The sequence below is a fragment of the Fulvia fulva genome, chromosome 12 (genome assembly GCF_020509005.1).
Source record: "Fulvia fulva chromosome 12, complete sequence".
Classification (NCBI taxonomy): domain Eukaryota; kingdom Fungi; phylum Ascomycota; class Dothideomycetes; order Mycosphaerellales; family Mycosphaerellaceae; genus Fulvia; species Fulvia fulva.
This window is the reverse complement of record NC_063023.1, coordinates 1,102,202-1,117,575: the sequence shown is the minus strand read 5'-3', so window position 1 is coordinate 1,117,575 and position 15,374 is coordinate 1,102,202. Positions and strand designations below refer to the sequence as shown.

The 15,374-nt window shown below is 53.2% G+C and overlaps 5 protein-coding genes across 5 annotated transcripts; 1 reads left to right on the top strand and 4 right to left on the bottom strand.

The window, feature by feature from the left end:
- Nucleotides 1-1,764: 1,764 nt before the first annotated feature.
- Nucleotides 1,765-3,245, bottom strand: CLAFUR5_13657 (Efflux pump aflT; the record flags this gene model as incomplete). The annotated part of the gene is made up of 3 exons (XM_047912805.1): nucleotides 1,765-2,419; nucleotides 2,470-3,181; nucleotides 3,233-3,245. 3 exons carry the CDS (start codon nucleotides 3,243-3,245, stop codon nucleotides 1,765-1,767), a joined length of 1,380 nt encoding a protein of 459 aa, XP_047768996.1.
- A 1,748-nt stretch (nucleotides 3,246-4,993) lies between these two features.
- On the bottom strand, nucleotides 4,994-5,504 carry CLAFUR5_13656 (uncharacterized protein; the record flags this gene model as incomplete). Its single annotated transcript, XM_047912804.1, has 3 exons — nucleotides 4,994-5,302; nucleotides 5,361-5,460; nucleotides 5,500-5,504. The coding sequence occupies 3 exons, from the start codon at nucleotides 5,502-5,504 to the stop codon at nucleotides 4,994-4,996; spliced, it is 414 nt and encodes a 137-aa protein (XP_047769191.1).
- Nucleotides 5,505-7,031: 1,527 nt separating this feature from the next.
- Nucleotides 7,032-10,485, bottom strand: CLAFUR5_13655 (DENN domain-containing protein; the record flags this gene model as incomplete). Its single annotated transcript, XM_047912803.1, has 2 exons — nucleotides 7,032-7,654; nucleotides 7,701-10,485. The coding sequence occupies 2 exons, from the start codon at nucleotides 10,483-10,485 to the stop codon at nucleotides 7,032-7,034; spliced, it is 3,408 nt and encodes a 1,135-aa protein (XP_047768997.1).
- A 2,912-nt stretch (nucleotides 10,486-13,397) lies between these two features.
- Nucleotides 13,398-14,381, bottom strand: CLAFUR5_13654 (putative trafficking protein particle complex subunit 13; the record flags this gene model as incomplete). Its single annotated transcript, XM_047912802.1, has 1 exon — nucleotides 13,398-14,381. The coding sequence occupies one exon, from the start codon at nucleotides 14,379-14,381 to the stop codon at nucleotides 13,398-13,400; it is 984 nt and encodes a 327-aa protein (XP_047768998.1).
- A 262-nt stretch (nucleotides 14,382-14,643) lies between these two features.
- Nucleotides 14,644-15,206, top strand: CLAFUR5_13653 (SET domain-containing protein 7; the record flags this gene model as incomplete). The annotated part of the gene is made up of 2 exons (XM_047912801.1): nucleotides 14,644-14,728; nucleotides 14,788-15,206. 2 exons carry the CDS (start codon nucleotides 14,644-14,646, stop codon nucleotides 15,204-15,206), a joined length of 504 nt encoding a protein of 167 aa, XP_047768659.1.
- Nucleotides 15,207-15,374: the final 168 nt, after the last annotated feature.

The window sequence follows — 15,374 nt, the reverse complement described above, 5'->3', positions numbered from 1 at the left end:
CGTTTCAGACACATCCTTTCTTGGCGGCCCCATTTGAGTGAACCATGAAATCAACATTGAATCTGCGAATGTTCTGGTATCCTGGAGCTCAACAAGATCACTTTCAAATTGATGGCTCACCGCCTTCGTGGTTCCCGACTACGAATACTGCATTGGATCTCTGGGCTTAGCGTCCACACTCTGGGCCTTCTGCATTAATGATTATATGTTGGTTGGTGTACCTGCTTACATAATCAGGCGAGGTGGCCGGTCAGTAGCAACCCACTCCCTTGACCACACACCCTTATGCTAACAGTACACAGAGCGGTTAAGGCGTCACGTTAAGGTATTAAACCTTGAACAACATTCCGTGATTCGAAAGAGCATGGGTTCGAATCCCATCCGTAAGTGCTCCTCCAAAGCAGCCCCTACTTGCTACAATGTCTAACAGTCACTGCAGTCGTCAACATTCAATTCAGCTCGAACTTTTTTTGCCTTGTGCTACGGTGGTCTGATCAAGACAACCTCTTTTTTTTTCTTGTTTCAACAGAAAGACCTCTTGCCTGTCGGCCTCAGTAGCGGGTCATATGATCGACTCCAAGTTCGATTAGAGGTGAACACAAACATTGAGTGGAGCTTACTCATTTTGCACTTGACGCCCTGACGACCTTGGGAAATTGACATGCGTCCTGGATCGATACAACGCCACCGCCGCAAGCACTGGTATCATGCGCTGGCCGCAACTGACAAGCAACGAAGGAAGGATTTGAGCCAAGAGAGGAGAAGTGTGAGGGATCGCACCGCATGTTACTAAGTGAGAGCAGTCTATCAAAGCGATTCACTTACCAGATCCTCACGGTCTATACGCCTTCGTGACTCTGCCTGGACGACTGTACATACGTGCCCCAATTATACTTCTCTTCACGATAGCACCATTTCCAAGACGACGATGAGTAGTCGCGTGGAAGTATCTGTCGTCCTGCCTCGTAGCTTGGACAGGAACATCAGCACCCCCTTCTATTTTGAAATTGTACCCGAACTCCTGAGGCGGCTTCAGACCTGCAGGACCACACCTCCTAGGATCATTCCAAAAAGGGTCTGCGAAGAAACGTTGCAACCAGCAGAAGACGACGATGCATCGGGTTGGGCTCAACAGCCATGAATATGCCATCGTACAGGGCATCGACATCGCCGCTCCATTTTTGACTCTTGGTGCTTTTGGCCCTTTGAACCCTGTTACTTTTGGCTTTTGGTGGCATGGCGTTGAAATGGACAGACCGGCTGTCGATGTATTAGGACAAATGGAATGACAAAAGAGACAACAAATGAGATGTTCGACAGGTAGGGACACAACAGTCAGGACATGGTGTTGCTATCTGGACGGTGGTGTAGTCCAAACCCAAGGACAAGAGCCGTATCATACAAGAAGTGCTAGAAGAGAGGATAAAGACCGTTGGGGAGTTTGACAATGCAACAAGAGTAAACAAAGCTTGAGAACATACGGAAATAGTAGCTGACTCGAGTCAGAGGAACGCAACATGAGAGGATTCTGTACCAAGCAGCCTATCTTCGCTTATATCATCGAGGTGATGATTTACAGAGACGACTCTATTCGAGCTGGACGGATGTGGTCCGCCCACAGCAGCTGGCACCATGTTTCACCCGGCAAGGTCAATCTGGATCACACTGTTCCGTAACCATTGGGACGTGGTACCACAACGCATCGTAGTGTCAAGCTATCCCACTCAGAGAACTCCCTCCATGTGAGATGTACACTCCAAACGCTCAAGCAGCACCACCAGCAACCTTCACTCCCTTCTTTCGCACATCAATCCACTCCATACCCACTACACCAACGGCAGATATGCACGCCAAGATTAAAGCGACCCGGTAGACATCCGTCAAAGCAGCCATGTACCCATCCAGCACGGCCTCAAGCTCTGCTCCACTTACCATCTGCCTCAGTTGCGTTGCACCCAAATGTACAACGGTCGCAGGGTCGATCCCTACGATCCTTGCAGCCGTCAATTCCCTCACAAGACTATTCGTGAACACACTATTCGCCACAGACACGAAGACCGCTCCACCAAAAAGAAGCATGAATACAGCAATGGCCGTCCCAACCGGCACATCGACAGCATCGAGAACAGTCTGAGCTGCCAAGGCACCTTGCTGCCATCCGAAGCCGATCCCGACGCCGTCAATGATTTGGTAGCCGACCCATTTGCCTAGGCTGGAATCTCGAGTCAAAGTCGTGAGGAGGCCCGAGCCAACAGCCATGAAAACGACTGAAAGCCACATGAACGGGACGTAGTAGCCGATTCGCGTAACGAGGACTCCACCGAGTAGGTTCGCACCAACTTGACCGAGGATGAGAGGAAGGACGCCAACACCGGCGAGGAGTGGGTTGAGGTTCTTGATGCCTTGCAGATAGTATGGTCTGTGACTTGTTAGTGTACTCTTAAGCGACCAGGAACGGAGTAAGCTTACATATAGAAGGCGAAGATCAAGTAGCTAGCGCCCATGCAGAAGGAGAAAATGGAGCCGAAGAACATGCTCCGCTGGGTCGCAACCTGTTTGGGCCAGGTTGCATTATCACCAAGACTGGCTTGGAGAAACCCGAACAGGATCAGAAGGAAGCCGAAGAGCATCAGAAGAGCGACGATCCGGCCGCTATCCCAAGCCCATGTGGTGCCAGCATACTGTAATGCGAGCAAGAGACAGATCACGGCGCTGATGAACAATGTGCTGCCGAGCGGATCCAAGTCCAGCAGTTTCTTCCGCAATGACAAGCTCCGCACGGATGTCGAAGGCCGATAGCTCTCCAGAAAGAAGATTACAACGACAGCAGTCAGCGCTCCGACTGGCAAATTCAGATAGAAGCACCATCTCCACGTCACTCGTTCTGTGAAGACACCGCCGACCAGAGGTCCCGAGCATGATGCAAGGCCATACATAGCCCAGATCAAAGCTGAGAAGTTTGCTCTTCTCTCGAGCGAGACTGCCTCCGAAATGATGATGAATGCTCCCGAAAGGATGCCAGCGCCTCCAGCTCCAGCAATTGCTCGCCCGATGATGAACATGGCCGAGCTGTTGGCGGCGCCGCATAGTAAGGGGCCGATCTTAAACAAGGCGAATGCGTATAGGAAGACCCATTTGTGGGAATAGGAGGAGTAGACTTTACCAAAGAAGAGCTGGAAGCCTGCGAAAGATCAGCATACTGGGGAATCTTGCAGATGACATCGAAACCCACCGCAGGTCGTCATGAGATATGCTGACCCGTACCAGCCAGCATCTTGAAGCCGCTGCAAGGTAGGATCCGGCAGAAATCAAGCGCATCTATGATATGAGCGGCACTTTCGTCAAGTCGGACTTCTATCGAGCATTGCTTCTGTATGCGAAGGGCAAGCCGGTGCCGACCATTTTCGCCACTCAGAATGCGAAGCTGCATCGTCCTCTTCGAAAACCGATCGCATCGCTGTACTCGATGAGCAATGTTGTAACCTTCGAGCATCTCGTGGGCAAGGCCATTGCAGTCTTCTTGCATCAGCTGCGAGAGCTATTTGTCCAGCCTGCCATCTCCTGCGATCTGGGCGATTGGCTGCAGTATCTGGCGTTCGATGTCATGGGAGAGATGACTTTCTCCAGGAGATTCGGTTTTCTGGACCAAGGTGCTGACGTCAGCAACATCGCTGCCAACAACAAGCGGTATTTCGACCAAGTCTCTCCCATCACACCAATCACCTGGATCGAGTGGATCTGGTCGAAGCATCCTGTCGTACAATGGCTACGTCCTGCTACCACGAATCCAGTCGTCTTCTTCGCCCACGGAAGAGCTCGGGAACGTGTTGAAGCAGAGGAGGCAGGAGATTGGGAGAGAGAGCAGGCATCGTCTCTGAACAGGAATGACTACCTCTCGCGATTCAGAGACATCATTCGGAAAGACGCGAGTATACCACCCTTCGCCTTGACGGCATGGGGAGTGAGTAATGTGGCCGCTGGGTCCGACACCACTGCCATACTTCTTGAGAAATCGCTCACCACTTCTGCTGCTCTGGGTCTTTCGGTGGCAGACCCCTCGACGCTTGCATAGAGTAGTCGTGCGACTCGGTCATCTCGCCGAGAGCACGGAAATCGACTTGTGCGAGTTCGTTGGCGTCGTTGGTCCGCGAGTCGCAGAGCACTATCGGGTCACGCTGGACGGCCTTTATGGGACGCTAGCAGGCTTGTCAGTTGTCAAAGATTGCGCATCCGACGAGACTCGTCAATTTGCCACTCAAGCATCGATCTCTGGGCAAACATCCAATAGCATCAGTTTCGCCTCCTCTCCTCTCGACTTTCTCAACGCCCTGCTCCTGCGGGAGTCTCCTCCTGAACGACACGCAATACACCACAACCTTTCTACACCCCGTCACGGCTCTGCCAAGGTCTTCAGTTTCCGGCACATAGAAGCCTTCGATATTGCTTCCCTTACACCAATCATCGTAATGAAGTGAGGAGGTGTATTTGACGTATGCGAAGCCTTGTCTGTCGAGACCTGTACGACCGGCCAGGACTGCATTCTCTGATCGGACATGTGCCGAGGTGAAGTCGTGGAGCTTGACGCGGGTGTCATGGACACTTTCCTTGCCGGGTAGGGTGTAGAGAGCCCTTTCGCTGGACGAGATGGAGGTGTCGGGGACTGTGAAGCGGACGATGCCGTAGTCTTCTCGTTCAATGGAGTCAATGTTGTGAGCGAAGATATCAAGTCGGAAGCACGGAGGCTCGCGGGCGGTGTGGTTAAAGACCAGAGAGGAGCAATGACGAGGACTATCAGCAGGACTGCCCTTTACTTCATCACCTGTTGCACGGACATACAGGCAAGCTCGCACCCCGTTCAAGCTACAACTGGCCATCGGTTCGCTCCGATGTGGTGGTCTGATTCTCGGATCATCGCCTGGGAGATGATTACTATTGTGAGTACCTACAGGCCGTTGTCGACGAGTGCGAGAAACAAGGGGAATGCTTGCTGTCATCACATAGTTCGAATCGTGAACGACAAACGCTTCGTCCATCCCAGCTCGGACACAACTTTCAGACCCAAGATGTACTCATCAGTGAGGGGCGTCTCGTCGACAACAACCTCGAGCTTCCTCCCGGTGTCCTCTTCGACCAGCTTCAGCATGCGTCTCATGATGTTGGCATCATGCAACCAGGTATGATCGCCGTCTGGGGAAGCGAATGGACCCTGATCAAGCAGCCTCGCCTTCTCTACGCTAGTATTTCGGCCAAACAGGATACAGCCTGGTCTCCCCTTGAGCATGAGCACCGCTTTGGTATACGCCTGTCACCAACTATTAGTGAACAGCCAGGGCTTAACTGCAGCGCTGTCAGTCACATACCTGGATCTGCTTTTCCCAACTCCACAAGTGGAAGAAGCCTGCCGCATGTATGAAATCATAACGCTCTCCTGGGTCTCGATCTTCGCATGGATTCGGGTGCCTTGTCGTGACTACTGCAAGCACATGGTGCAACGCTCACGACATGATGCTCCCGGTTCCCGGCTCCCGGCTCAGCTGCTGTCCGTCTCAGACTCACGATCCGATCCGGACGACGTAGGTGACGTCAAACCTCAATGGACACCGCCCGGAGGGTGTGAGTAGTGGAAGAAGACTGTTGAATGCACGTAGACCTGGCCCTGCTCTCGATGGGAAGTTCTCGAGGGATCGTAACCTGGTGCCTGAACCGCTCCTCTCAGTCTGATGCTTCTGAACTTGGCCAAATTTCGAATACCTCCCCAGTCGAAGTTGATACCCAAGGGCTCATGATGAATCGATGCAACGTTCCCGGAACTGTCTTGTTCACTAATCTTCAGTGTTCGTCCAGGCCATGAACTCGACTGCCACTCCTTATTTCGGTAGCTCGATATTCGTCTTGCTCAGCGATCTCCCTTGTGGGCATATAACAGGCGTAGGTAGCATGTGCAGTGGAGCGATCAAGGGAACAAGGACGGTGCCCCGTTCAAGTGCCCTTTCGCAAACATTACCCACGCCGTTGATCATGTTCGTCGCCGTCCGAACACCTTGAGATATCGCAGTCCTTGAAGACTGTGGCTCACACAAGAGCAGTCGGAGCATCGCAGCGGCGCGCTGTCCTCAAGTGTACCGCCATGCTCCTTGCATACAAACACGCCCTCGCGGATCCGAATCGTGGCTGCCTGCTTTGCTGTCGATGCAGCGCCTCGCCGGCAGGAGACTTGACGATCAGCGCTTGGTGCGGTCCAGATTGGCGTGTACGGCTGCGACATCATGTTCCAGCGCCATGCCAGGGGGTCTGTACTTGAGTGCTGGACGTGATGGTGTTGATGGAACGTGTGCATTGGAAGACTGTAGGTGAGCTGTAAGAGTGGCGGATTTCCCGCCGGTGTGTATTGTTGTATTCCCGCTAGTAAGATCTCTCAGGCCGTGAGCGCTTGGGTGCTCTAGGAGAAGTGCTAATGTCTCCTGCAAGGCGCAGATCTTCCCCCTAAGCCAAACGATGTCGCGTGAACACCGGTGTATCACTCACTCCATGACCCCTTCACCAACCACATAGGACCGCCATCAGCAGACACCCACTGAGACCCGAAGAAAACATCAAAACCAGCCTCTTCACACATAACCCATGTCATTCCTCTCATCACTACCCATATCTTACAACTACAAACTATGCACTAGAAATAAAACGAGCGAGCGATAGCGCGCGACACCTACAATCCCCTCCTGAGAGTCTTCCAGGAGTACATATATCTCATCTCAATATGCTTGCCTGCCGGTTCCCCTGTATCGCAATCCAAGCTGGACCAATCTATCCAAGTCATCTCTTGCCTCCCCTCTCCGATAGTAGTGACACATATGCATGTCTGTATGGCGCCCAAATGCGCCTACGCTTTATAGTACAATAATGTGCTCCAGATAAAGATAAGAACTTTCTTTTGAGTCGTCCTGGCTTCGACTTCCAAGATGTCGGGACTTCGAATCTTCGCCGAACGCCAGGAATGCAAATAAACATGTTACGTTGATGGTGTCGGCTCCTCAAGGCTCGGGTGATAGAGTCTGAGTATTGATGAGCATACTAGCAACCGGCTTGCGCTTCGTCTTGGCCTGCCCCAATCGCGGCGCGCCTTGTATAGATCGTGGCTCCTTCATCAAAGTCGGATCAAGCTTAGCAGGAGTACGCCCAGCACTAGCCCGAGTATCGCTCGGTCGTCCATTGGGTAGAGTTGCCGCTGCCGAACGCCAAAGGTGATCAGACGTATCTGATAGGAAAGAAGTATGCGACTTCGAGAAGAAAGAGCTTCGCCCTCTGTTTCGCTTCGATAAGATGATTTCGTCGAAAAGCTTGATGGAAGGATCCTCGGCTCGTGTCGATTCGCGTTCGTGGATGAACTCGTTGAATGCTTGGGTCTGTCGTAGCATGCTCATGTACTCGCTGTCGCCATGAGGGACGCTCTTGATGAATTGGTCCATGTTGAAGTGGTAGACCATTCCTTGCTTCCTGTGAGCGCCGGAAGCGTGCTGCATGCATTTTCGGTAAGTGTAGAAGAGTGAGGCGAAGCAGCGGACGAAAGCTGCTCGTACTTGATCCGCACGGAATGCGACGGGGCAGACGATGCAGGTCGCCATTGCGCAGCGCCCGTGTATGGTCATGCCGCAACCTAACGCTGTTAGTAATGTATCCGAAGATGTTGGGAAATTACTCACCAGTGCATTTGAAGACTTCATCATCACACCGTTCGTCGCAGATGGTGCAGTAAGTCTTTGTATCAGGTCGGCGCCGTTGCAAGCAGTGACCCTCCACCCACTTCGTCGTATCGGTATCTTGCACGCGCTGGACGAGTTGTGGCTGCATGATCGTGCTGGGAGCCATCGTGCTCGGTGCATATATGCTAGGTGCGTATGTCGAGCCTGCACCGTTCAAAGTCGTGCCCCCCAGGGTAGAAGTGGACATGCTGGGATGGTGACCAAGTACAGGCGCGCTCTGCTGACCAGGGAGAGGTGCGCTGGGTCGGCGCACTGTATTCATGCGGTCAGGACCGAGCTGGGTTTGGGTATTAGTCTTGTCCTGGAAAGGATTCCTTGCATTGAAGAGAGACGTTACAGCTGAGTTGCGGCGCGAGAGGCCATCAGTGAAGTGGCCAGACCGCTTCTCTCGAAGCGATGCCTGCAGCGCGAAACCTGAGTCATTCCGTGATACCCCTGTAGGTGTGAGTGGAAAGTTGGTCGATACTGGCGATGGTGTGGTGGTTGGAGATGGCGGCGATGCGCTCGAAGACTGGCTGTTCTTGCTCGTCGAGCTGGTGGATGGCCTCTCATTGTGACGATGTGCCGAGTCAGGTCGTTGCGACACGAATGCATTGAAGACGGCCTGCTTCGACACCGATGGTAGGCTCGTAGCGTCACCGAACGTTGTCGAGCTCTCGCTGACGTAGTTCGCCAATGTCGTTGGCGCCGCTTTTGACGTGAAGACTTGCGGGTTCTCCGATGAGAACATATCACAAGGGTACGTCTCTATCGCGTATGGAGGAGGCCCAACGGGTACGCCAAAACGCAGATGGTGTGGTGCTGCTTGCTGGAGTAGCGCTTGCAGCTTCCGTCGCTGTGGTCTCGGTAACGAAATGGGCTGCTCCGTACTGTGAATCTCGTTCTTATCGAGATCGACCATGCAGTAGTCATCGTCTGGCATGTGATCTTGCCAGGTCGGATACCGCTTCTCAATGCCTGCAATATAAGGGCAAGGCGCTTCGAGAGCCTGAATCAACCGATAGGGCAGAACAGGGATCAGCACTCCAGACCACTTCATCGGGTACAGCAGACTCGTCAGCGCTTGACAAGCCAGCTGCAGCATAGCTGTATGTGACGACACCAACACGATTCGCGATTCGGAAAGTGCAAATTCCAGTAATGTGATGATGTTGGGAATGGTGAGACACCGGAAAAGGGCGTAGAGATCGTTGTTGCGAGACCCTGGCAGCTCGTTGATGGCTTCTTTCCGTGCGTAGAGTCGTAAATCTCGAATGGCAACCTCGACTTGTGTGATGGAAGTGATGGGGCTGAGTGCTTCTATGCATAGGTTGCAGACGTATCGTTCCAGAGGCTGCCATAGTCCCACCTTTGGCGAAGAAGCCGGCACTCGCAAGATGGCTCCGTTCGTCATTGGTACAATGATGGCCTTCAACCATTCCTTCCAGAAACTGGTCATGTTGGCGTCTTTCCCAAGTACACCATATGCGCGCGGTATCCAAAAACCGGTGTCACCTTCTGTTAGGCCATCAATCTTGGATGCGGCTCCATGTCGGACAGGCCTCAAAAGGTCGTTCATCAGTCCAATTTTCTCTTCCACAGCTGCAATCTCCTCTTCAAGCTGCTCACGCTCGTCAGATTCAGATTCTACGCTCGGCAATTCCGCCAGAAGTCTGCTAAGCTTCGCTCTTTCGCTCGAAAGCCTCTCTCCTAAGCTGTTGGCCAATTCTCGTTCTTCGGGTCGCATATTCGTTTGTCTCCACTGCTCACACTGCTGCTCGAGAGCATCAGATGCTGTGTTGTTCAGCGGCACCCAAATGGTGACCGTCACACCATAAAGCTTGCTGTTGTCGGAGTTTGTCATTGCGAACCCATGCCATGTTGATCGCGGTCTTTCGTCTGAGGTGACCACTTTCACATCGTTTGGAAACGTAAACATTGGAACATAATCCGGGAAGGGCGTCCGTCGCTTCGATTCGTCCACCATGGTCTTCGTGGGGTATCTGTCCAGCAGTACGGGTTCGTAACTTCGTTGCAGAGGGTGCATATCTGCAGGCGTCTGAAATGGCTGCGGCGAAGGAATAACGCTATTGTACCCGCTCAAGCGTTTCGACTGCCTGACCGAACTCCGGCTGGACGCTCTCTTCATGCTGTTCATGGTCGACAACCTCCTTCGCAGACTGCCAACTCCACTCTTGAGACCATTTGCAGTCAAATTATTCTCATCCTGATTGATGCGAACCGTCTTCGGCCTGTGCGATGGCCTCTTTTGCGGATTGTGCGATGTTACCGTGCCCGCTTGCACATGGATGTCTTCCAAAAAGCTGTCCCTCTCCGTAGCGAACTTCTTAAGCGCCTCTTCGAAGGCATCATCGTCCAATGCTCCCGCTCCTATCTGCACTGCTCTGATCGTTGTGCTGCTGCGATTGCTCGAAGGTATCTTCTCGTCCAGACCATTGATGATGCTGCCAATGCTTTTTCTCGCTTCGAAGCTGTAACGTGACCTCCTCTGCACGGTTTCTGTAGGCGAGCCTGGGGTTGTGGGACGACCGCCATTGACATTGTCAATCTCCAACTCCCGGTCCTCGTCGATAGTGTCCTCCACAGGAGCTGCGGGAGGCGCCGCCTGCACTTTCTCGTCGTAGACCTGGGTGGACTCGATGCCTGCTATGAAGAAGTAGTCGGCGAGCGGAGCGGAAGTGTCGCCGTTGGAGGAGACATTGTTGCTGGGCTTGGCGGGAGCCATATGAAAGTGAAGGATGGGAGGGCCTGTTTCGGAGGTGCTGCTGGTCAAGGAGCGGACGTGCAATACAGTATACTGCACCGAGTCGATTCGGGTGGTGCGGCGCTAGCTCATGTGTTGAGCTGCATGCAAAGATTGATCGAGGGTCGCGGTGGGTTGTTGTCGCGCATGTGCCGGTCGCACTGCCTGAGGCTTACAGGTGTCAGAAGCGTGCACCCGGCGCGAATTGGCAGAGTGTAGCACAGTGTGGTGAGCGATGTGGTGTTTTGGTGGTGGATCGCGTAGCTGCAGCGGCAATATGGCAGATATTGCACGCGTGGATGTGCGTGTAACCTCGTCCGAAACGTCGGCAGTGCAGTCTGCGCTTTGAGAAGTGCGATGTGGTCAGTGCAAAAGTGTTGCAGAGCAAGCGTCCGTGACCAGGTCGTCGAGGTGATGGGCAAGGTGAGGTGGTCGGGGATAAGTGAGGACGCAGGGCGCAAAAACGTGGCCAAGCCAGGGTTCGCAGCGATGTGGTGCTTTAACGTGGGCAGTACCGTGGAATGCACAATGTCTGCCGTCAATCCTAATGGGCCAGTGCTGTGTTTCCGAGACAAACTCGCTCCGACCGTCTCACGTTGTGCGGTAGATTGTAGGTCTAGCAGTAGCAGTATATCGAGCCCGACGGCGAGGTGGGCGGTGGAGGGTGCGGTATGAGATGAGATGAGACAGTCAGGATATGAACGAACAGCCAACGGAGTCTACCTCCTAGCAGGGGACGCGAGTGAGCCAAAGCGAGACGGTTCTGCTAGTGGCCCGCGACACACAGGGCACCTATTTCTCAGCAGCCAGCCGAGAGCATGCCACACATACAGCCCAGCGCGTGGCGTTGGCGATACATGTACATCACAACGTGGACATAGGAGGTAGCGGTGTCAACCACAACCGACCAAACAAAGGCTGATGGCGGAGAAGTGTCCATTCTCTGCCGGCTATCGCGACGACAAGCTCTCCTCTAGCGTCTTGAGCTCGCAAAGCTGCAGGTCCGAGCTGTGCCTGTGAGACACTTCGCATGTGCCGCGCCCGCATGTGCCAGCTGCGAGTCAGGGCAGAGTGTACGCCATCTGATGCACACTTGCATAAAGTTGCATTGTGGTACACATCAATCGTTCGCAGAGAGAGAGCCTCGTGAACAATGCAAACTATCGATTGCTGCACACCCTCTCACCGATCAGCAACGAGATGCTTCTTTCACCAGCTTGATCAGTGAGCAGAGTTGGAGCTTTGATCAATCAGACTGTCGAAGTGGTTCGAGCGGCGTCAAGTCATCCCTGCTATCGACTTGCTCCTCATCCACATCCGGACAAGCGTGCGGTACACCAGCACCACAACGTCAACCAGCCGTCTTGCTTTGTTCGCCCGCCAGAATGGACCTGCAGAGAGACAGGTATACATGTACCTCCGTCATGTCCAGTATCTACAACACGCCTAACCGACAACTCTTCTAATCAATAGACCTACAAACACCAATATTGCTTACACAAGTCCAGCATCACCCCGAAAGATCCACAACTTCATCGTCCAACGCAGCAGCGCCACATCCTATCCTGACGTCGCCATCCTCACAACGCACCAAAGGAAACTGTCTCAGCCTCCCAGACCTCCAGTCTCTCCTGTTTCATGTCCCCGAATTGATCCATCAAATGCAAGCGCCTGCCTCCTGCGATGATGAATGCAGCGACAACGTCGACGAGATGTCTCCGCAAATAGCCGTATTCTTATCATCCGCTCGGAATTGCACTGCCGAGCTAGCGCAACGCCGTCGCTTCCTGAACCTCAGGGACAGGTCGACGAGCCGAGCAAGCGGGCAGTCTTGACTCGATCAATATTGCGCACGAGCACGAGCACGCTACATGCACGAGGCATATCTCAGCGTCTGATTGCTCCGATTCGATGCTTACGACTCGTGTCTGCAAAGAAGCCTATGTCCAGCCATGATGCACACAGATACAGTACGATGATGACCCATCAATTTACGCAAAACACGACGAACAAACCGTCGCTTCTCTGCGGCCGACTTTCGGTGAAAGTTTGATAAGCGCCAGCCACGCCAACTCGCATCCTGCCGAAAGTCTACAGTCTACCGAGATAGGAATATGTAGCAACGGGTGAACGGTAATCATGGTGGCGCCAAGCCAAACAGCTTGGATGGCTTCGTCAGCTGTGATAGACGATCATCGTGAAGAATAGTGCTAGACAGGACTGTAGACTTGCGCAACACCTGGCCTCATCATAGCACCATAGTACAAGGTGTAGCTGAACCCCACCTGACACTTCAATTTTATGCCCGAGACACTACCGACAACCCGGTCTCAATCATGAAGATGTAGACGAAGATGAAACACCACGACCAAACATTCACATTCATGTCTCGGAGCCACCAAGACAAGTGGCATCCATTCTTTGGGCAGAGGCGTCTGGCAACCACGTTTGGCAACGGCCTCGTCACAGACCTCCCAAGACCGTTGCAATCATCTCCAGGACCCTTCCAACGGTCATTCTTCATCAGCTCGGCAATTTCGGACGTTGCTAACAACGATTCTATCGTGCACGATCCTGATGTGGATAGCGTGCCTCGCGTACTTGTTGCTGGGGTTAGATGTCAGATACGACGTAAGGCGTGGGATCTGTGGTGTTTTCGTCTTGGGGTATGGGTGAATGTGTGGGTGCTTTGTCGTTGAGGATGGAGGATTTGGATCTGGATGGAGTGATCGATTCGTGAAATCTAGCTTCACCTCGTCTCCAGTATCACTGAACGTGACTGAAACCCTTCGAGCCTGCCGAGACCACCACATGCTGCGTGAAGCTGCCGAGGACCCATCATCGTGTCCAAGCATAGTATATGTCCACCACCTTCATGAAGACCACCCAACACTTCATCTTCCTCGACTCGAAAGCCACCCCGTCGTAAGACTCCCCTTCTCCCCCATCGCACTCCTCCAATCAATATGCAGCTGTCCCAGTGGGACTCTCACCCCCACCTCTTCGTCCTTTTGCTCTGTCTCCTCTTTCAGTATAAACATAACCTGCTCCACATCCTGCGGCTTGAGAACCAACGCCTCCCTCCCTTCCTCCCCATTCATCATTTCCCTGCTTGTTATCCCCTCCCGTTCCTTCAGCTTCACTTTCTCCACTACTACACTGGTCTCTCCGACGTTCTCTACCTGCGCCTCAAGGACCCATTCTCTAGGGCCCGCTGAATCTTTGTCGCGTTTCTTGCGCTCCGTGACCTTGGACCGCACCGCTACCAACTGCTGCGATAAGAATTGGTACAGTTTCCTGAACGTCCTCGCCCTCCCTCCACTCGCCGCGCCGTTGCCGTGAAGCGTCTCAGTATACGTCACCGTAACAGCCAAAACATGAGGTCCCTCATCTTTGAGGTCGTGACCAAGTGTCCTTTGCAACGTGCCGCCTGGTTGAACATCTCCACCATCATCGCCGTCCTCTGCCTTGCCTGCTTTTTCGAGCTGGAGCGCGATGCCGTCGGGGTGGGAGGGTGTTTGCAGTTCCGCAGCGATCTTCACACCGCTGACCGTCTTGTTCGAGGTATCGGTGGGCAGTTCGTTATTGGCGCAGAGTGTACAGGTGAAAGTCTCGCCTACGTAGGCAGCGCCGAATGCAGCTGGGAGAGTGAGGAGCGGCGTGAGTGGGAACGCACCATGCTGGTGCGCCTCATCGCTGGTGGGATATGCGACACTCGCTTTAGGACTGATATCTAACCCATCACCAAAGTTCGTAGCCGGCAAAGGCGTCTGCGTCGCCAATGATGGCCGCGAAAGGCGTAGGACTTTGAGCGAGACGCTGTGGGGTCCGGTCACGGTGTTGGAGCGTGTGCGCGTATGGGATGGAGACGTCGCCATCCTGGAGGAGAGTATCTCAGTAGAGGTGCGGATGGAGTTTGCGCTGCCATGGCGGGAATGTTGGTGAGGGACTGAGAGCTTTGAGGTTGCCATATGGATTGGAGGGGAGAGGTCTGGGCGGAGCGGAGCGGGTGATGATGTGGGGTTGAGAACTTGAGGACTGGGTGGTGGAGCAGGGATTACTTGTTGTGCAACTATTGCTCTTTTGTATTTCTTTCGTCGATATCAAGATTCTATATTTCATTCCATAGGCTTGCGAGCCATGGCTGTCGGTATTGATATGGGCGACGACAGCATCGTGTTGGAGCGATTTCGACCTCTCAATCTTGTGCTGAACACACCCAAAGGTCAGTACTTCACCCACAGCTAATCCCACAGTAGAACGATTTCACTGACAATCATATAGGTCGCGGCGTCTTCGCAAGCGCTCCCATACCTGCAGGCACCATTGTAGACATCTCCCCAGTACTAATCCTAGACCCCCAAGAAAACGTCGAGCACATCGAAAAGACCTCGCTGTATCACTATACCTATAACTGGCCCATCAAGACCACTACTCGAAAAGTCATCACTACTCAGGCCATCATACTTGGTCTAGGCTCCATGTTCAATCACTCTACGGATGATCAAAATGTTGGCTGGACACGGAAACTCGACAAGGAAGTCATCGTCTATCGTGCGTTAAGGGACATTCATGAAGGCGAAGAACTTTGCATATCTTATGGAGACCACCTGTGGTTTGTCGATGCTGATGCTGAGAAGTCCAAGGCTGAACCTGAAGTTGGTGAGGAAATGCTTGGAAGGATCGAGCTGGATGATGTCTGAAGGCATGCATTACGCGACCACAATACACCTCCATCGGGCACGTCACGGCGAGTGCATCGACCTCTCAACACCCCGAGCCGACTTCATCATCCTGGGGACCCTACAAGACATCATGATCTTCAGTCCTTTCAGTTTCAAGCCACTGTCACACGATCCAGAGTCAGCAGC